This window comes from Pocillopora damicornis, chromosome 3 (genome assembly GCF_964200805.1).
Source record: "Pocillopora damicornis chromosome 3, jaPocDami1.2, whole genome shotgun sequence".
NCBI lineage: Eukaryota > Metazoa > Cnidaria > Anthozoa > Scleractinia > Pocilloporidae > Pocillopora > Pocillopora damicornis.
Window position 1 is genome coordinate 15,649,102 of NC_142672.1, and position 20,715 is coordinate 15,669,816.

Consider the following 20,715-nt stretch of genomic DNA (forward strand, 5'->3'; position numbering starts at 1 on the left):
CTTGCTTTGTTCTCGTGAGCGATGTGGCCGGTTCTACATCTTATTAATCCCTTCGTTTTTCTCGTAATTTAATGTGGGAGTGTTCTGATCTACCTGAAGCTTACAGAGAGAGTCATCTTTTTTTGCGTTTTTCAAGCGAGCGCAGGTAGCGTGAAGGACAAGACGCGCGAAGAAGAAGCGAAAAAAAAAATTGTTTCACGTGTCATTCATTTCGCTTTTCCTGTAAGTTCTAAGTGCGACATTTTTTCATGTTGGATTCTTCACGTGTTTACAGGTTATTATAGTCTTTACACCCCGTAACTAGCGAACGTTTCTACTTATAGTTTCATTAGCGCCTTTTTTGTTATTTTATTGGCATCCTATTGCCGCCCTATTGCTACCTGGCATAATTTATCGCGTTAAGCGCAGTTCAGTTCAGTAACGTACCGCCGTTTTCGCTTGTCCTTTTCCTTTTCTTTTCTTTCTCTCGGCCTTAGCATTTTGCAGTATCAATATTGGTCTTTTCTGTGGCCGCAACAATGTAAGTGTTTTATAGTCCTGTTTCCGTTGTGTTGTTTGTTATTTCTTTTATATCATATATTGTGTCACGTTTGTAGTTGTTTGTTATTTTAGTTTCAACTTACGTCGTTTACGCCGGTGAGGAGTTGAAGTGAATTGTATTTATTTATTTCTATACGACGTGAGATTTTCATTCCGTGGCCACAAATTTCGCCTAGTGTAGTTTCATTGTTGAAAATTGTGCAGGAACGACAGGACTAGTCAGTTTACGGAGCCAACTGGTGGACGAGTCGGTGCTCGTGGGCAACAACCGAAGCGTACGCTGGACTTGGAAGCAGTTAAGCTGGACACAATTTGCTTGAAGAAAAGTCCGAGATCAGGTCACGCATCCGCCGTTACCGCCAAATCGAACGAAATTATTGGTTTGATATCTGATGACCGGAACCTTCAAGAAGTGAAAGAGAAGCTTATTCATGTGGATAACGCTTTACAAAGACCCCGAGTAGCTCATCACGATTATAGCAGCGAGATTCTGGACGAGGATGGCATCGCTGAATGCCAGCTTTACCTTGAAAGTGAAGAAAGAAAATTGGGCTTATTCCACTAGCAGATCGCCGACTGGATAACTGTGACTGCGGAGAAATTCCTAGCAGAATCGCTTCGAGTGGATTCAGTTGTAAAACCTGAAGACTCGGTAAGCTGTGCTAGCGCGCCAGAACCATCAAAGGCATCAAGAGCCTCAAATGCTTCTAAGGTTTCAAAACTCTCAAGCCGAGCAAGTTCGCGTGGCAGCTGCTCCGCGTTAGTCACAATTGCGAGAGCCAAAGAAGCGGCAAGAGTCGCGGAATTGGAAGCCAAAATTGCCATGCTCGAAAAATGTCAAGCTCCCAAGGAAAAGAAGTTTCGTGTGAAACAAGAAGAGACCCGCCAAAAGTTGGGAGCTGAAATAGCGAAGACATCAGCATAGGAAAGAGCCCTCGCTGCAATGACCACCCCATTTTTACCGCAACAACAGCCAGTCAAATTGGAACCGAGGGTCAATGACCAAGATTCCGCTGTTCCTTCCCGCGTGAGTAGGACTACTTAGGAAGAAGTACCGTATTCAGAGTAGAGCGATCCTTGTAATTTCGTTCTACATGGCCCACATGGTCTTTCTGCGCCCACAGCCGGTGAAGATTTGAGGAGATAGACAATCGAGTTACAACGACAACACTCTTCCATTTTACACACCATTCCCCGTGGGAAACATACAACAGACGTCGGTGTCGGCGCAGAAGATGACGTTGACGCTCAAGTTTGTGGCAGCATGGTAAACATAGGCAAGGACGCAAAACCTCAGATCTTAAAGGAAAGTGGCAGGACAACCGTGGCCGTGATACCAGTTAAAGTGAGGGCGAGAGTTGTTGGTAGGAGCGTAGTCACCAATACCTACCTGGACAATGGTAGCTATTCAAGTCTCTGTACAGAGTCGTTGATGAAGCAATTAGAAGTCAACGGTCAGCAGACTAAGATATCCCTATCGACCCTGGAGAAGAAAAACAGTGCAATGAAAAACTTCCTTGTTCGTGATCTTCTTATTTTCGACTTGGACGAGAACGAGTGGATCAGCCTCCTAATGTTGTACACCAGGCCAGAGATCCCTGTATGCTACGGCGATATTCAAACTCAAGAGGACATTGATCAGTGGCCTCACCTGCAGAGTCTCCCTACCTCATGTCCGTGCCGAAGTCGGTCTCCTGATTGCTAGTGATGTTCCTTAAGTCCTTGATCCACTTGAGAGTAAGCACAGTCAAGACGGAGGTCCGTACGCCTCAAGAACACGTATTGGCTGGGCGGTTGACTGACCCTTAAGTCGTCATCGTCATGATTCGCAGGCATCAGGCTTCTTCACCAAAGCTGATCTTGAGCTCCAACGGATGGTAGAGGACCTTCACAGATTCTATCGTTGATGATAAGACAGAGATGTCTTGGGACGAACGTCGTTTTATGCAAAACGCCGAAGAAACAGTAGAGTTGAGAAATGAACACTATCAAATCTCTTTGCCATTAAAAAATCGTTAGGCACCAGTACCAAACAACATTTCTCAGGCTATGCAGCGCGCAAACTGGTTGAAAAGGAAACTGAAGAGAGAGCCGAGATTGTTGGAAGATTATAAAGTCTTTATGGAAGACATTGTGTCTAAGGGTTACACACGCAAAGTTCACCCGATCAGAATAGCCGATTTATAGCGAGAAGGGACCAAGTTAAAGAGATCAGATCAGACAATGGTACCAACTTCACTTGAGGCGAGAGAAATCTATCAATGCATGGAATCACAACGAAATCTGTCAAGCTCGATTACAGAAGAATATCAAGTGGATATTTAACCCCCATATGAGTCACTACCTGCAAGATAGTTTCAAGTGATTCACAAGACCCGGAGCTTTTGACACCTAACCATTTGCTTCTTTTGCAATCAGAACCTCAGATGCCCCCTGGATTATTCCAAAAGGAAGATTCTTTGTCGCGACCCAGGTGGAGACAAGTGCAACGATGATTTAGAGAATATCTGCTCCTGCTCTAGAGCAGACAGAAATGGACATCGCTTTGCTGGAGATCAGCGCGGAAAATTCACCTCGCAACACGTGGCCTCTCGGTAGGGTTATCGAAGTTCTCACCTGCAAGAAAGGTTTGGTTCGGCGTGCCGAGGTGAAAGTAAAGAGAGCTGTTGTGGAGAGATCGATTGATAAACTTTGCCTGCTTTTGGAAGCTTGAGCTTTCCCGCCAAATGACTTTCGTGTATCCTATGACTGCATTTAATCGAGGACTATTGAAAGAGACACTTAGAACTAATTCAATTATAATATAAGTGCCTCGCACGCACTCCGCACTTAGGGGCCGGTATGTAAGTTCCAAGTGCGACATTTTTTTCCTGTTGGATTCTTCACGTGTTCAAAGTCTATTATTTAAGTCTTTCACCCCGTGACTAGCCAACGTTCACACTTATTGTTTCATAAATGCCTTTTTTTGTCATTTTATTGCCACGTTATTACCTCCCTATTGCTACCTCGCATTATTTATCGATGTACATAAAGCAGTAATATGCCTTTCCTCTCGTTTTTCGCGTTAAGCGCAGTTCAATAACGTATCGCCGTTTTCGCTCGTCCCTTTCTTTTATTTTTTTTGGCCTTAGCATTTTTCTGTATCAATACTGGTCTTTTCTGTGGCCGTAAAAATGTAAGTGTTTTCTAGTCCTCTTTCCGTCGTGTTGGTTGTTATTTCTTCGTATCATATATTGTGTAACTTTTGTAATTGTTTGTTATTTTAGTTTCAACCTACGTCGTTTACACCGGAGAGGAGTTAAAATAAATTGTACTTATTTCTAGGCGAGGAGGAGTTGTTTATTCCGTGGCCAAAAATATCGCATAGTGTAGTTTCACTTCCACTACCTACGTGTTTCTTTCCTTTCCCACTGGCCGGAATAACGCAACAAAAACATGAAATGAGGCCTTTCTCGTAGTCTACCTGAAGCTTTACAATATTAATTTAGGCAAAAGTCACCTGCGCTCACTTTGAGTTAAACCTCATTTGTAAATGCAGTTTAATTCTTTTCATCACCACTTTACACCCTATTGTTGTTCACAGGTAATGGCAGGATGTCCTCTGCCGGGAAGTGGTCGAGGGGATAACGTGCTGAAGCTTCTTAAGGTTCTTGCACCCATTCTACAACCTAACTTGGTAGAGATGTGGGACACGGTGATTCCTAAACTCATGCAGTATTTAGAAGGTGCGTCAAAACTTCAAGAAATGTGCATCATTGATCAAAGTTTAACCCGACACTTCGATTTTGGGGTAATTTATGTGTTCGTTGGATATGCGTAATGTTATTACTCTGTCTTTGCAGAAAACACGGAAGATAAAGAAAAATGGAGTCAAAAAGCTTGGGAGGACTTAGTACTGAAGGTGAGTGAAACGTGATGGAAGACAGAGATATTAGGAGGAGGCTGAGCGCTTTTAGATTGAGTGTCGTAAAACCAAACCCAAAATAATCACAATGGCCAATCAGAAGAAAGGAAAATACCTTTAGCGGCCAATGAGGACTCAAAGTAAAACCCACCAAATTGCTCAAAGCGCGGGAAAACGCGAGCGACCAAGTTGTGATTGGTTTTGCATCTGATTGGTTGAGATAGTGGTGTGAGTTTTCCTGACCAATCGCAAAGCGAATTTAAAGAAGAATACTGAATTCCTGGTGAAGCCTTTTTTTTTTAACGGTGATACCACTGAAGTCATTAGCGTTTAGATCCTTTTTATTAAGGGAGATCTGAGCAGAATTCAGAAATGACTTATCCTTTTGTTGTTTTCTATTTAAACATTGAGGCTAATCCTTTAATCCTTACATAAACTGCCACGAGTGACCGAGACTCTTGGGGCCGAGAGTTTACTCTAAATACATTCAGCAAACTTAAATTTAGAGATATCATAAACAAGTTTACTTTTTCACTTATTTGGTCCTCTCTTACCTGTAAACCAAACATCAGTTTGAGAAGAATATTCCCTAGAGTGGAACCATTTCAACAGGACAATCGTTTCTCCATACTGTTCCCTTTATATTTCCTACTGTCCTTACAAGGAGAATTTGTTTAACGATCAAGAGCTACTTGGGTTCGCGATCGTTTACTTCATTCTTATGATCGTAATGTTTGATCCAGGAATGATACTCTGGGGAGAATATAGATGCTTATCACTCGAAAGGGTAAAGGGTTAACTTAAGAAATGTTTGAGAGTTATAGATATTTGCCTTTTCTTCCTGTTTTCAGTTTGTTTCGAAGAGTGTTGATGAAGTGGATTCTGAGGAATGGGTGCGTTCGCTCGGAACAGAAATGGCAAAACAGATATCACTATATACAAACTTCCCAGAAGAGAAGGTAGTGTATGTGCTACACTCTCATCAGCGTTCGGAGTTTTTCTTTACGTTCTTTCGTCATAGATGAATATCATGATATTTCATTCGAGGATCAATCTCAAACTCTGTTATTTCTCATTGCCGATCCCAGTAGTATGCGAGACGCATACCATATAAGCTAAGTTTATTTCCTACTATACCTAGAGCTCTCAGTGGGCCAGTGATGGAGGGGGGGAGGGGTAGAGAGGTGTTTCACATAATTTTTATGATTTTGCGTCATGTTACCCATAGCGTTTTTCTTTTTCCTTTTTTTTTCTCGTCCACAGAACTTCCTCTTTAAGAGCCTTGGTGTTGTTCTGAACAAAGTGGGAAACAAAGATTTTGTTCAAAATCACCTAAACATTATGTTTAGTTCAGTGAAGCATTCAAGTCAACTAGAGAGAGAGGTGAGATTAATGTCTTTTCATGAAGACAATGTTTTTAAGCCTTGAGTTCCAATTTTACTTAGATGCAGTTTTTTCTACAGAACTTGTAGCACCAAAACTGCCGGTGCCCTTAATGAGGCGCTCAAAGTAGTGAGTCTGTGATGCTAAAATATCTATGTTCGGAAACATAATTTACTTTTATTTTTTTCTTTATTATCATTCCAGGGCTGTGCAATAGGCATCGGATTTTCTGCCAGTACTAATCTTGACCAAGTGTTACTTAAACTGGAGCAGGTGTCTAAAAACGAGATGTCCAAAAAATCTTCAGGAATCTTGAGTTTTATGAAGGTATGATTGAAGTAAAAATCACTGACTACAATTGAGCAAAGGGTCGTATCCACATAAGATATAAGGATTGATTTTGTTCGTTTTTCGATCCAACATATTAAGCCATGATGCATATTTATTGAATTACATGAGGCCACTTAGCTTGAAAATAGCGGGAATTCCTTTTGGTTCACGTTTTGGTTAAAGGAAAAGTTTCGTTGTCATGATTGGTTGAAAAATAATGCACTTGTTTCTCAAACGTTAGCAAATCGGTCTCCTCCTATCCAGTCGTGTCATGAAACCTACGAGCGACTGGTGACGAGTTCATGGCGCAAATGACCGTAGAAGGAAGAAACAAAATGACGTCAGTTTCTCTTCCTCCTTTGCGCGTTCACGATCTTTCTAGCAGAGAGGCGCCTGGGAAAGAGGCGTGTGCAGTGAGCAAAAGCTGGAAATCGATAATATCGTCATTAAACATGGTCAAAACAAGTTAACTTCCTGTAACCTTATTCTTTTTCCCCCTAGGACAAATCCGATTCTGAAACAGAAAAAATAAAGAGCACAGTGATGTTATGCTATGGATACACGGTTCTGTACGGTCCACCAGGGTTAGTAAATTTATATTTACATCCTTTTTTTTGCTTCACTTTTCGGATCGTCGACGTGTAGTGTATTGAATTTGGACTTCAATACATTACATGTACGATTCAGTTATGCAGGAACCAAAACAGAACAGCTGTCATCAACGTGGGTTGTCTGAACTGTAAACATGTTCACAATCGGTCCAATCAGCATTACATTAGATGTATTGGAGTTGTAATGCTGACGTTACATTTTAATCTTTGATATAAATGCTCAACTATTTTTCCCCTCGTTTCGTTAACAGCACTAAGGGAAGACCTTAAGTTTTTCCTAATCTCTTTTCAGTTTGATAACGTCCAGGCTAGAGACCAATATTTTTCGAGTCATTAGTCGTCATTATGGAAACGTGAAGGTAAATATGACTTCGGTTTAGAATCTTCATGATGTGTGCTGTTTCCCACCATCATTGATGGCTCATTTGACACATTTTTGCATCCTCAGTGATAATATATCTGTTGAAACAATGTGTATAAATACTTTCATATTTGAGTAGCATCTTTTACCATTAATTTTTCGACTCTCTCAGGACATGCACGTCAAACAGAACCTCATTCGAGCAACCGAGCTCATCGGAAAAGCACTGGAACCTGGTCGACTACAGCAACCAGAGTTTATCTTCACGAAACGAAAGGAACTTATCAATCACATGTTGGTGGGTTCTGGAGAAGATTGCAAATCAGTAGCAAATATAATCAAACATTTTATCAGACTTAGTAGAATTAATAAGGAGTTATGAGAATTGTAAGTGCCAAATTGTAATAAGGACTCTTTTGTGTAGGCGTACATGAAAGCAGAACCGCCATCCATTGTCACAACAGAGACTCGTGCCCTGGCGATGGACGCATGCGCGAGTTTAACGTATCCTTTGACGTTTTGTTGAAGCCTATTGCAGTTTTCTTATCGAGATTAAGTAAAATCTTCAATCGTGTTGAATGTGTTCCCATGAGACTCTCCCAAAGTAAAGTCTTAACTAAAGTCTGAGTCAAGTGTCCCATTCAGCCGGAGCTTATCCCGGCTTCCACGGCAAGAAGCGACTAGAAGTATTACTACCCCTTCCCTGGATGGGATGCCGGTCCAGCGCAAGGTTAACTCCAAGCATTTCATTAGCCTTATCTGATAATTCGATTGGACCTATTTATACTCCTGGGGTGGAGAGAGGCAACATGATTCTTTTAAATTTTTCCTTAAGTTCTTTCTTACCGTTTGGGACAGACTGTATCTTTGGAGTCGTGTGTGGTGAACAAAAATTTTAGGAGACTTTCATATGAAGCATTTTAGAGATCAGGAGGTGTATCGCCTTAGTGGTGCTATTAGGCTTTAAGTATAATTCCCGAGGCTTCCACCCGGATTTGGAATAAGTGGCTGAAACTCGGCTATTGGTTTTCTTTGACTCACATTTTCTTAACTGAATATTAGGAAACTTAATCCCAGATTCACAGATGCTGAGGTTTTTGAGATTGTTAAAACAAGCACGGACTGTGTATTTGCAGTACACAGTGGAGAACGATCTACTTCCCCTACAGGAAAACACCACAAAGTTGAAATCGAAGCGGTAAGCACTTTGGGCAATCGTTGTTACCCGAGAATATTCCATTTTGATTTAACAAAAGGAGAGAGGATGTTCATTTGAATTAAGGTGCTTTTGTTGCGGAGACTGAAATAGTATTTTCTCTGAAATCTGATCAACTGTCAACTTTAATAAAAAAGACATAATTTCTTTTCTTTCCTCCTACTCGTTAATTAATGTTGAAGTTGCCAGTTGCTTCCATTATCATCTTAGTCTCAAACAGACATTCACATTCCACGCTTTATTGTTTCTTGATATATCGATTATTTTTTTCCTTAACAGGAGAAAGATCCCAATGTTTTACTAAAACAGGCACTGGAGAGTTTGCAAAAGCTATTGAAAGGACTACTCCTTCAAGATCCAGTCCCACCTACACTTGAGAACATTTTTAAAGTAGGTTTAATTTTACTAGTGAAGCGAGACCTTGCAAATGCAGCATTGGTCTCGGGTGTTACAAGCAAGTCATTTGTTTATGTTGGGATTCTGTTTGATCATAGCACATTCAAGAGCCCTGGCTAGTGTCCACAGTTAGTGTTGAACGTGAGCGGGCGGTGGATACTATTTTCGCTCTACTGCAGGCATTCCGCGACAACATGCTACTGACCGTGGGAGGGGTAAGTACCAATATGGAATGTTACAAAATGTTTAAAAACAGCTTCGAATGGAAAAGATTACGGCTTTTTCTGATTGAGTGGTTTTTTTTTGTTTTTGCTGAGCGTTTTCTTATTCTCTGTCTCACTCTAACAAAGGTGAACTTCTTTTTTCTAAAGAAAACTACTTCGTTTAGCATGGCTGGTCCTTTGTTGGCTCGCCTCATTCCCCGTTGTACAGATCCGGTCATAATTATCCGACAAACAGCGGTGGACTGTGTACAGTGTGTGCTGAAAATAGCTGCGCGTTTTGAAGGTATTCTCGACGTTTCGTAACTTTATCTCTTCCCTGAACAAGTACGCCGGCTCAAGGAATTTCAAAACGCTAATCATTGTCATGTTAGTAGTCGATAAACGACAGCAGTGGAGAAGTTATCGAAAGCAAAAAACCAAAGAGATGCCAGTATATCTCCTTTGTAACTGCTCGTAGAATCGCGTGTTTCTTTATTGTATAATTAATCTGATGTTGTGTTTGATGATTTCAGGTTATTCTCTGGAGAGTAAGGATGAACTGGTCGATGCATTACCGACTCTCAAAAAAAGAGTAACAGAAGATGATCCCAACATTCTGTTTAGCGTCGCTAGTGACTTGTCTAAGGTGAATTTCTTTCTTCCAATCCGGCGATGCAAATTTCATAGAAAAGATTTCAAAGTGAGGCTATAATTATAACCGACTTTTAAGTATTTCCAAGTACAAAAGGATAATGCTTCTACTTCGTAAAAATCGTTCATTTTAGGTGCTTTTTGTAGATACATCTTTAATCTTCAAAAAGCCGTGCGTTGATTAGAAGTAAGCACTTCTAAAACTCAGAAAGTGAGTTTTGCTAAGCCTCGTGGGCTAATTTTGGCCAATTCTTCTCTAATTTAGCGGTCCTTCCAAGCGAGGTCGCGTATGAATTCGCCGCGTTATCGGTTATGAATAATTAATGATGTCCACGCATTCTGCCCGATGATTAAGCTGGTCATGTAGTTCACATTATTGTGTCTTTTTCGTCCCAGGTTGTCGCGAAAAAACTTCAGAGCGAGCATATGTCGTCATTCGTGCTCACTTTGTTGGAAGGTTTAACAGACTGTCAATCTCACAGTTCAAGTGGTTCATGTGTCGTACTCAACAGCATTATCAGGATAAGAGGACAAGAAATAAGGAAAGATGTAAGCATTGACTGAATAGATCAACTAGAACAGTAGCAACTAGCCGCTGTTCGAGAAATGGCGCCCACGTCCCGGGAGGAATAAATACCGGAGTCGATAAAGCGATGGAAAGCGATCCTGCTTGAACACCTTTTCACAAAGACTCTTTAACATTAGGGAAAGAACTCAAAATAAAATGTTTTATTTGTTTGATAATGATTAAGATGGAAAACAAAGCGTATAAGTACAAGCTACAACGTTCGTAAAAGTTCTTGAGGCATTTTACTTTTGTGTCATTGTTGATAGCGATAAGATTAAACCGATTAAAGAAAATAGAAGAATTTAAAGAGGGTTTTTTCCCCTTTTTTTTACCTCTAGGTTTTATTTAAGTAGTGATCAAGTGATATTAGTTTCCTGTTGAATCGTTTTCAAAACTTATGTGGGCTCGCCAATACTACGATAACAGTGAGTACTGTGTAATTTGGAAGAAAATCCGCAGCATGTCATAAACTCACTTTCATCAGAAAGCTCCCATCTGTGCTGCTACTGGACTGAAACACTTGTGAAAGAGAACATTGTCTGAAATAAGAATATTATTACATCGCTTGTATCATTTCATTTTCATTCTTTTAACAGTTATTAATCACGACTCAACAAAATTCTCATTCGTAGGTTGGTAATCTGGTGAAGGAACTCCATACCAGTCTTATGAACATCACACACGCACAGACCAGGACGGGAACTCTTCGCGTATTCAGAACGCTCGCGTCGCATCATCTAGTTCCTGTTCTCACGGGACTTCTAGAGTTTCCCTTACCTTATGATCAGTAAGCCTAAGAGTTGGTATTTATTTTTAACTCAAGTATGCCTCGTTAACGAAATGTCGATATCCGTACGTTAAAGTATGAATAATTGATAATTTTAAGTAAGAGAGATCTTATCTCTTTCCAAATTGGAAAGCTACGATTTTTTTAAAGTTCTAAACTTGCCCTTGAAGTGGAATGGTATCTAGCCAGATTACTCCAAAATGACCCCGTTATTTCAAGGATAAGTTGACATAAACAGAAGGTACTAAAGCTAAGTTTGCAGGAGTAAGTTTTGATAAAAAATTCAGACATCATAGGAAAATTGACTCTGATGATGACTTCCACTCACCATGTCAAAACGTCAGTCGTTGCTACCGACAACAGATTCGTGCAGGACCACTCTTACCTGTCCGATCAGACTACAGCAAAAAAAAATTGTCTAGGACACTTCTCAAACAAAACTTTCTAGAGTATAATTTTCATTTTTCTTCCAACCCCTTGCAATCCCTTTTCGTGTCATGTATGCTAAGACAGGATTTACACTTGCTGTATTTATCAATGCTCTGTTGTTTTAGGCACGTGCTGGATATCTGGAAAACAATGGCCGGCGAGTCGAACCTATCCCTTAGCATATTCGACTACATTCTGGATTTATCTGTGAGGTCTTTGCCATACCAAGAGAAACCAAACCCTAAAAACAAAAAGGAAACTATCAGAGTAGCGACTGCACAGCCTACTGCGGTGAGCTATGATACGTTCCTGATCTTAAGTGACAGGTGCACACTTCTGGGCAGCAATTATTTTTTATTGTTATTTGTTTTTTTTACCGTTATCGTAAGCTAATGAAAGAGTGACAATCGTGTCTCAAAAGTGACGCTGACGCCGAGTGACGTTCCCTCCGACAGATCACATGTGGTTTGACTGAGATGTTGCGTTCGGAAGAGAATGGCGAAGTGGTCTTGGAGCATTTTCCTCGGCTCTTCTCCATGGCCCTGGTACGTCTAGGTACCTCGGTGGACCTGCTACCTCCTGAGCCGCCTCAGTCTTCAGGAAAAGACAAGCAGAAGGGACCAAAAGTGGACCCTTTGGCGTAAGTCCTCCTCTTATGTTGTAATATAAAGTTGCCACCGCAAACACTTCTTTGTGGTGATATGATAAAACCTCATACTGAACAGATCCAGCGTTAGCTGCCAGCGCAGTTCTGAACCCCGTCTATTCAATGGTATTCTTTAAGGTGTAAGTTGCTAGTCTTGGATTACTCGCGCACGCTTGCAGGTTATAAGAGCACGATTTGTAAGAATTATGTAAATTCAGTCATTATGGGGTCGTGGGCGGGAATATAAGAGAAAAAGTGCTAAGCGAAAATTTGTGTTGGAAAAGTGCGTGCAGGCTTTAAATTGCGGCAATTAGGGACTTTCAAATGCTGAGGTTGAAGCAACTAGAATTTGCATTTGTTTATCATCAAGAACTGCGAAAGTATTTTGTATTTGTTTTTATTTCTATTCATCGAGTTCGCGTTTTTGCATGAGGCTATTTAAGGTTTACTTAACGCCGGTGGCCAGTATAGGCATTTTTGCTAGATATTTTCATTTGCTAGTTGACCACAACTAGGGCAGTCGTTCCGTTGGTTTTTGCAAGCGCCGTGGTACTTTTGTTTAAGCGTTTTTGCCACCGGATCAGGTTACGCCACAAATTGTAAGTTCATTTCTGTTTCATGGAGCTTTGTTGTTATTCTTTTCGTTATCATTTTTGTACTTGAAAATTTGTGTTTATTATTAATTTTCAGTCGAATCACATTTACACGTTTACACATTTACACATCTTTCATCTCTACATTTATCTATCTGGAAGTTATTAACGTGCATTCAAGTTTAGCGTAAACCTGTAGTATTTAGCTACACTTTATTCGAAATTTTGTGCATGTATTGAATATGGATGGCACCGGTGATTTCTTTCCGGAAAATGATATTGGAATAGAAAGCAAGACAATTGATGCGGCAACGCCCGCTCTAGGGTTTTCGCTGATGACACTCCTGTAACGGCGAACGTTAGAAAAAGTAAACGGCGTTCGCGTGCTGGTTATCAAGAGTTCATCTCATTTCTCTTTTTAGAGAAACTGAAATTTTACTCCTTAACAAGCAGAACAGGGAACTCGTCAACAACAATCTTAAAGTTATCCACGTAGTTTTTCAGGCATTTGAAAGATTCTCCGCACTGTCGCGCTTTGTGTCCAGCAGATAACTTCCATGTTTTAGATTACGCCTCTACCGGTTTTCAGCTAAAGATAAAAGAGGTTAGTCATATTCAAGGAGAACAAACATCTTTGAATCAACAATTACACCATGTAAATCTAAAACTATCTTTTTAATTCTCACACTTTCATGCTTACCTCTTTTCTTGTTGTCACTATTTATCATAATTAGCATTGTTCTACTTACTATATAATTCAACTTTCAACGCTTTGTACAGTAATTAACTGAAGATGACAGAAGTTTCTGTCGAAACATTTTTTGCAAACTCAAAAGTTTTGTCGCTTTCTTTAAATATCCATGCAGTATTTGCAAATTAGGAACAAGCGGCATATTTCCTATATGGAAAGCCTCGATAATATGGAAGAGATACGGTGGGCAACTCTGAAGTTTGAAAGTCGTGTTAATGATAAATTCAAATTCAATCAAGGCGTCGAAGAATGGATTGCTAGCTTTACTGTACAGACATTTTTATCGTTGGACGACATTCGACCAAGAGATTCTTTAGGTCATCACAGTGCTTCAAAAACAAAAAGCAGACAGCGTTGAAGTTCCCGCTTAAGTGTAAAACCCCTCGAATCTGGAGTTTCATGCGATCATTTGAAAACAACATTAAGAAGAATACGTCAGATGAGGGTGAAAGGCAGACCTTTCTACTCCAGTATTGTACTGGCCTTGCAAAGACGCCATCAAGAGTTGTGTCACCATGGATCCCACGTCGGGGTACCGAACGGCGAGGAAAGTTCTTAAAGATCGCGTTGGTCACCCCTTCGTAATTGCCACTGCCCACATCAACCAGGCAACACGTGGACTTGTGAAGCCTAAGGATCGGAAAGGATTACAGACCTTTGCAGATCAGTTGAAAGACTGTCAAACGGTGCTGGAGTCAATTGGATATTTGGGTGAAATTAACAGTACTGATTATTTAAGGAAGATAATCGATCGTCTCCCCTTCCACCTTAAAGCAAGATAGCTAGAAGCTTCTGAAAGCATTCATGAGTCCGGTCAGCGTTCCAGGATGCATCATTTTTCAAGTTTCGTTTCAAAAAGAGCCCGAGCTGCTAACAATTCAGTCTCGAGTGGTGTGCTTTACAGCGAAAATGGTAAAGGCAAAAAGGATACATCGGATAGAAGGCCGAGACCTCAAAATACAATGGCAACTTCTTACGCAGCACATGGAAACTCTATAAGACCCAGTTCCTTTGCACCACTAGGAAGGGAAATTCAGAATTGTCAGCCCACCTGGAGACAAAGACGTAGTGGGAATGGGAAATGTTTGCTTTGTGACGCACCTCATCAATTACTGATGGAATTGTGAAGTGTTTAAGAATAGACCCTTTTGAAGAGCGAATGAAGATAGTTCGTAACGCAAAACGCCGTAGCAATTGTTTTAAAGTGACACACTTTGCAAGTGGATGCATGCAGAAGAGTGGATGTTACATCGAAGGTTGTACTGGAAAACACATGACTGTTTTTCACCCCCCGGAACGTTATTTACAGACGAGGCGAAGTAACGGGACGAACAACGACGACGTCAAGGAAGCTAGCCCTAACAACCAATCCAATGTGAGAGACGCTTCAGACCACACCAGCCCGAATCACGCAATTGGGGCTGGCGTCTGTAAACCAGGAAGTACTAGTAACGCTAGTGCAGTTTGGAGGAAAGTACGTTTGAGGGTCGTCACTGTGAGAGTGCAAGGAAAGCAACCAGGACAAGTAGTGGAGACGTACGCATTGGTAAGCAATGGTTCCGATGTGTCTCTTTGCGATAAAAGGCTCATCCAAGAGTGAGGATTTAGCAGAATCCGTGGGAATTTCTACCTAACAACGCAGGAGAGAAGAAACAGTGCAAGGACGGGATTCGAGGTTAACCTGATCGTCAACTCGCTTGGTAGTGGATCAAGTTTAGAAGTACCTAAAGTTTGGACAGTGAAGCGTCTCAACATTTCCGAGCAAAGCATACCAGCAGACCGAGATGTAAACAGATGGCCTCATCTGAACAGAATTGAAATCCTAGAATTGAAATCCCAGAAATTGAGAACAAGGGGGGAAGGGGTCCGATTACTCATTGGATGCAACGCACCTGAAGCTTTTTGGGTTCTCGAAGAGAGACGTGGTAATAAAGGTGATCCAGTGGGTATTCGATCGTTACTAGGCTAGACGATAATAGGACCAACCCAGAAAATTGGAGATCAGGACAGCGTGAATGTGAACTTCATACGTTTGGAAAGCCACAATTATGATAAAAAATCCTTCTAAAGCAAGTGGAGAAGTTTTGGACAACTAACTTTGTCAATATCAATATCAACTAACGATTCAATATCAAGTACGAAAGTGTCTATGTTATGAGAAGATGAACAAGCTGAAGAATAATGGAGGGATCTTCCAAGCTTGTGTCTGGTCATTACCAAGTAGCACTTCCGTGGCGAAAACAACCACATTGGCAAACAACAGAATCCTTACATTTAAAAGATTACAGCTGGTGAAGAAGTTTCTTCGTGATGCCAAATTGTTTGAAAGCTACAAGAGGACTATTGACGACTACATCACAAAGGGCTACGCCCAACGAGTACATAAAGAAGAGCTGGATGCCGATGGCAAACCTCTCTGGCATCTTCCACACCATGCCTTCTTCGATCCTAATAAGTCTGGGAAACTGAGAGTGGTGTTTGACTGCGCAGCGCGACACAAAGGGACATCGCTCAAGGACCAACTACTAGGTGGTCCAGACTTGTCTAATAGCTGATGACTTACCTAGCGAGTCTGTTGAGTACGGAATGAGAGTACACCTTTTTGGTAGAAGCTGTGCCAGCCCTCCTAGACGCGAGTCCAGTAGAATCCGAGAAGCTTAAATTGAAGATTATCGGCTCATTTGGTTCGGCGAACAAATTAAGACCATTTCTGGATGGAGAAGGAATGTTGAGAGTTGGTGGTCGGATTCAAAATTCTTCATTGGATCACCAATCGAAAAATCAATTGCTGTTACCCTCAAAGCACCATGTTACCAAGCATGAGTCGGTGGGTCATCTAGGCCAAGAATATGTCCTTACCTGTTTGAGACAAAAGTACTGGATTGTCAAGGGACGGGCAACTGTTCAAAGAGTACATGCCGGAAACAAAATGCTGCAAAGGGCCAACAATTTATGGCAGATTTACCTGGCGACAGGCGTATTCCAGATGAACCCTCGTTTTCTAACGTTGTTATAGATTTCTTTGGTCCGATGTACGTGAAGCAAGGTTGAAGTACAGTTTAGCATTACGAATGTCTTTTCTCTTGCTAGCTATCCGAGTAACCCACAGTGAAGTGATCGAGTCTCTCGAAACAGATTCGGTTATCAACACTCTTCGCAGATAAATCAGCAGAAGAGGAATGCCAAAGATGATAAGAAGTGACAATGGTACGAACTTAAGTAGCGGAGACAGAGAAATCCGTGAGCCTGTAAACAACTGGAATCAGCAGAAAATAGGTTTTCCTACACCTGAAGAATATCAAGTGAAAGTTTAATTCCCCTGGAGCGTAACATGTGGGAGGAGTCTATGAACACGTGATTCGTTCTGTGAGAAAGATCTCAAGAGTCCTTCCTAAGCAACTATTGCTTTTTCGGAGAGGCATTGCGAACTTTGGTGGCAGAAGTTCAGGGAATTCTCAATGGCCGACCAACCGTGGCAGTCCTATTTAATAGATAATTACTGAGGTTCGCAGCATTATTGGGTATAATGCTGCGAACCTCAGTAATTAACTATTATAATTATTGACCCTCATAAAATCCTACTGTTCTCTCTCTGCATTACATCGACGATTTCAGTCGCCCCTTCAATATGAATACTTTCTCAGGCTGAAATCGCCGATATAATGCTGAGAGAGAACAATAGGATTTTATGAGGGTCAGTAATTATTGATTCAGAACCATTGACTTCTAACCATTTGTTACTTCTTTGATCGAATTTAAATTTGCCGCCAGGAGTCTTCAGTAAGAATGATTTGAACTGCTGATGTCGCTGGAGGCAGATTCATTACCTCGCTGACGTGTTTTGGAGATGGTTATCGGAATATATACCAAATTTTCGAGAACGGCAGAAATGGATCAGACCACGTCGTAATTTTGCTGTTGGTGACCTGGTTTTAATTGCTGAGGAAAGAGTTCACCGCAGTCAGTGGCCTTTTGCTCGCGTCCTCGAAGTTTACCCAGGAAGGAATGGATTTGTCCGATCAGTCAAGGTGGCTACAAAGTCCTCTACATTCACAGGGCCAATTTCAAAGCTTTGTTTCCTCGAACAAGAGAGCTTACTCCCGACGAAGGACTCTACTTACTTTACCTGACTATCGTGTTGTTTATTGAAACTGAAAGGCCTTTGAATTTGTGCACTAGATGTGCATGAACTTTGAACACTACCGGACTTACTTCAGAGACTCTAATGTTAATTATTATTCAATTCTAGTCGCCCAATACTTTAAGTGAACTTAATTTAGTTCAGGGGCCGGAATGTAGCGAGTAGAATTTGTACTTGTTTATCATCAAGAATTGCAAAAGTATTTTATCTTGTTTTTATTTCTATTCATTAAGTTAGCGGTTTTGCGTGACGTTACGTAAGGTTTACGTAACGCCGGTAGCCAGTAGAAGCGTTGTTTTCCTAGATAATTTTCATTTGCTAGTTGACCTCAAGTAGGGCAGTCGTTTCGTTGGTTTTTGCCAGCGCCATGGTACTTTTGCATGAGAGTTTTTGCATCCCGACCTGGTTACGCCACAAATTGTAAGTTCATTTCTGTTTCATGGAGCTTTGTCGTTACTCATGTCGTTATCATATTTGGACTTAAATTTTTTTATTTTATTTATCTTCAGTCGAACCACATTTACACGTTTATACATTTACACATCTTTCATCTTTATATCTGTGTATCTGGGAGTTATTTAACGTGCATTCAAGTTTGGTGTAAACCTGTAGTATTTAGCTTAAGTGGTCTTTCGATTCATCTTTCAGTGGACGCGCTGTAAAAGTAAGTTGTCTTCGTTTTGTTTTGTTTTGTTTTTTAACAGAATTGCACTCGAATGCATGAAAGAACTCATCAGTAGATGCAAGTATGACACACTGATGCAATTGATCGACGACGAACATGGATGGGCGTTGTTTAGAGATGAAAAAACTTTCCCTGATGGCGTCTGTGCTGTCGCAAGGTACGTACTGGAATAATTCGATCACATTAGAATTAACAGTGAAGCCCTTCTTATTCTGACTTAAACTATACATTCTTTTATATATTTTGAAACTCTGGATTTAATAATCACTGGGGTGAACAGGGGATTAATTGTCGCACAATGGCGCGAAGATTCGAAGTTTTTGCCGAGAGAATAAAAACAAGAATTATCAACGAGCGCGGCGAGCGATTTAAATGATGCTATACTATGAGTGACTAACTGTTGAACACATTTTTTCAATATCTTAACTTCAGAAAGGAACATTTTCGACACTGTATATTCTAACACCAGCACAGCTACACATTGTACAGCCTTCAAAAATAAATTTTTACTCCATAAATCGGCAGTATTGGAAATTCCCGAGCATAACCTTATACAAGACGAATGAAAATTTTCATTTTCACTGATGATAATTCGCCGTATTCTATCCTTTTTTCGTTCAAACTCGCTGTTTTTCTGTTCAAGGAATTAAAATATTGTTGTTTCTCTTTGGAATGGCAAAAAGCGTAAAGTTTCTGCGCTTGCGCCGGGCTGAATTGGCGATGTCCTCAGTATTTCATCCGCCCTTATTTTTGACGTGGACAGAGTCATCGTTTACACAGGATTGTTGATGCTCGTGGCGAGTTCTTCGTATAGTTAGTCACTAATTTTGGTAACTCTGTTCTATGTTTTAGGGCCCTCTGTAAAGCGGTCCCTCATTTAGTTCCTAAAGTGGTTGATCACCTGAACCCTATATTGTCAAGTGTCTACGATGCACAGAGAATCGTAGCAGCAGCGTTTATTGCTGAGGTATGATAAATGGCTGTCAAAGCCAAAATCCTTGTAGCTAGCCCTTAGAAGCACTCCCTCAGATCAAATGCCATCGAGCTCGTTCAGACATTACGATCTTTATATGGTTTTCCAACAAAGCCCTTTTGTAACTAGAAAGTAAGACAAGTAAGATGTAACCAAGAATGCTTCAAAACCTTGAGAAAAATACAAAGAAACTACTTGAGGCGGGTCTTAACAGGGTCAACCGTCAACTTTCGATGTACAAAAATTTTCTTTGATCAGGCAAACACGGGACTTAAATCGTCAGCCAATAAGAAAGCTAGCCAAGGCTTTTTTTTTTATCTGTCCCTCGCCAGACTTGGTCCATTCAAAACTATTTTATTTCTTTCCTGTGCATGTGGATTGTTATTGTTTGGTTTTCTCGTAGTTGAAATTAAATGAGATTCTTTAAACAACCTCGCTAATAAAAATATGGAAAAATCACAAACAAAGCAAATACTTGGCGTGGCAAAGACGTGCTATTGGGGCTGCGGCTAATTTTGTTGTTGTTGTTGTTTATCTCTGTTCTTGTATGGCGTGCAGTTAATTGACCAGAAATGTGGCGGTAAAGTGGAAGTAGTAGAAGTTCTGATGAATAGTCTGCTAGGCCGATTGGTGGATACGTCACACGTGGTTCGTAAGTTCTGTATCAGAGGACTGGGGAACATTTCCAGTGTGGAAGACTCTCAGGTAATGCGCACGCATTATTTAGTTTGATATTTACTGTCTTATTCCGCAAAGTTCTTCTTGTCCGTGGCCAGTGGTCGGAAAGAAGAGGCTGAATGGAGGCCGCCTTTAAAAAAAATGTGATTTTTTTCGTTGAAATTTCCTGGACGTAAACATTCGCGCGGTAACGAAGGTATTAAGTTATTGTTAGTTTGCAGGGAAGGTGCCTCTATGATAATCTGATCTTAAATCAGTGGAGTGGTTAAAGATAACACCACAATAATTATAGTGTACATTGCCGAGTCGAGATCAATTTCCAGACAGAACAGTTAATCACGTGAGGAGAAATGTTCAGAAAGTCAGTAACAAGCGTTAGCTGTTAAATGCAATGCAAACCAAAATCCAGTTAAATATTTTTTTCTTATAAAAGAGAAAGTGCAGCTTCTAGAGGTTTCGAGATATTCGTTAAAATTTTTCCACCTTTACCCACTGTGTTTCTTGACCATGAAATAAGTCATTGCGCCTGAAAATGACAACTTTTGTAATTCTTCAGCTTGAAAAATATTCCACCACAATCCTGTCTGCGATGATGGCGGGTATGGATGACAAAGATGATCTAGAGGACGAAATAACACTGGAGTCAATGTCAGGACTTGCCAAGATTCTGGCAAAACTGGATGAAAATAACGTGCGGCAAATACTTATCAACATTTGTCTTAGAATCAGACCCTGCTTTGAAAAGGTGGGTCCCAAAATCAAACAGTGTCATTCAAATGGCTTAATTTGGTCCCCTTTTTTTTTCTCTTTTTTTTTTGGGGGGGGGTTTACTTTGAACGTTTTGTGGGGATTTCCTTTAGCGGATTGGC

General features: G+C 40.8%; 1 protein-coding gene across 2 annotated transcripts in view; it reads left to right on the forward strand.

Moving 5' to 3' along the window:
- LOC113668009 (maestro heat-like repeat-containing protein family member 1) overlaps nucleotides 1-20,715 on the forward strand; it is a 33,852-nt gene that overhangs the window by 9,088 nt on the left and 4,049 nt on the right. For both annotated transcript variants that reach the window (XM_027183890.2, XM_089201572.1), the window contains 22 exons: nucleotides 4,124-4,265; nucleotides 4,383-4,441; nucleotides 5,296-5,403; nucleotides 5,708-5,827; nucleotides 6,032-6,154; nucleotides 6,659-6,741; nucleotides 7,061-7,127; nucleotides 7,302-7,427; nucleotides 7,554-7,633; nucleotides 8,192-8,327; nucleotides 8,625-8,735; nucleotides 8,840-8,956; nucleotides 9,113-9,248; nucleotides 9,478-9,590; nucleotides 9,992-10,144; nucleotides 10,796-10,950; nucleotides 11,505-11,670; nucleotides 11,835-12,019; nucleotides 18,215-18,352; nucleotides 19,048-19,162; nucleotides 19,727-19,873; nucleotides 20,403-20,591. In XM_027183890.2, coding sequence (XP_027039691.2) covers nucleotides 4,124-4,265; nucleotides 4,383-4,441; nucleotides 5,296-5,403; nucleotides 5,708-5,827; nucleotides 6,032-6,154; nucleotides 6,659-6,741; nucleotides 7,061-7,127; nucleotides 7,302-7,427; nucleotides 7,554-7,633; nucleotides 8,192-8,327; nucleotides 8,625-8,735; nucleotides 8,840-8,956; nucleotides 9,113-9,248; nucleotides 9,478-9,590; nucleotides 9,992-10,144; nucleotides 10,796-10,950; nucleotides 11,505-11,670; nucleotides 11,835-12,019; nucleotides 18,215-18,352; nucleotides 19,048-19,162; nucleotides 19,727-19,873; nucleotides 20,403-20,591 — 2,769 coding nt within the window. The remainder of the gene's footprint in view (nucleotides 1-4,123; nucleotides 4,266-4,382; nucleotides 4,442-5,295; nucleotides 5,404-5,707; nucleotides 5,828-6,031; nucleotides 6,155-6,658; nucleotides 6,742-7,060; nucleotides 7,128-7,301; nucleotides 7,428-7,553; nucleotides 7,634-8,191; nucleotides 8,328-8,624; nucleotides 8,736-8,839; nucleotides 8,957-9,112; nucleotides 9,249-9,477; nucleotides 9,591-9,991; nucleotides 10,145-10,795; nucleotides 10,951-11,504; nucleotides 11,671-11,834; nucleotides 12,020-18,214; nucleotides 18,353-19,047; nucleotides 19,163-19,726; nucleotides 19,874-20,402; nucleotides 20,592-20,715) is intronic.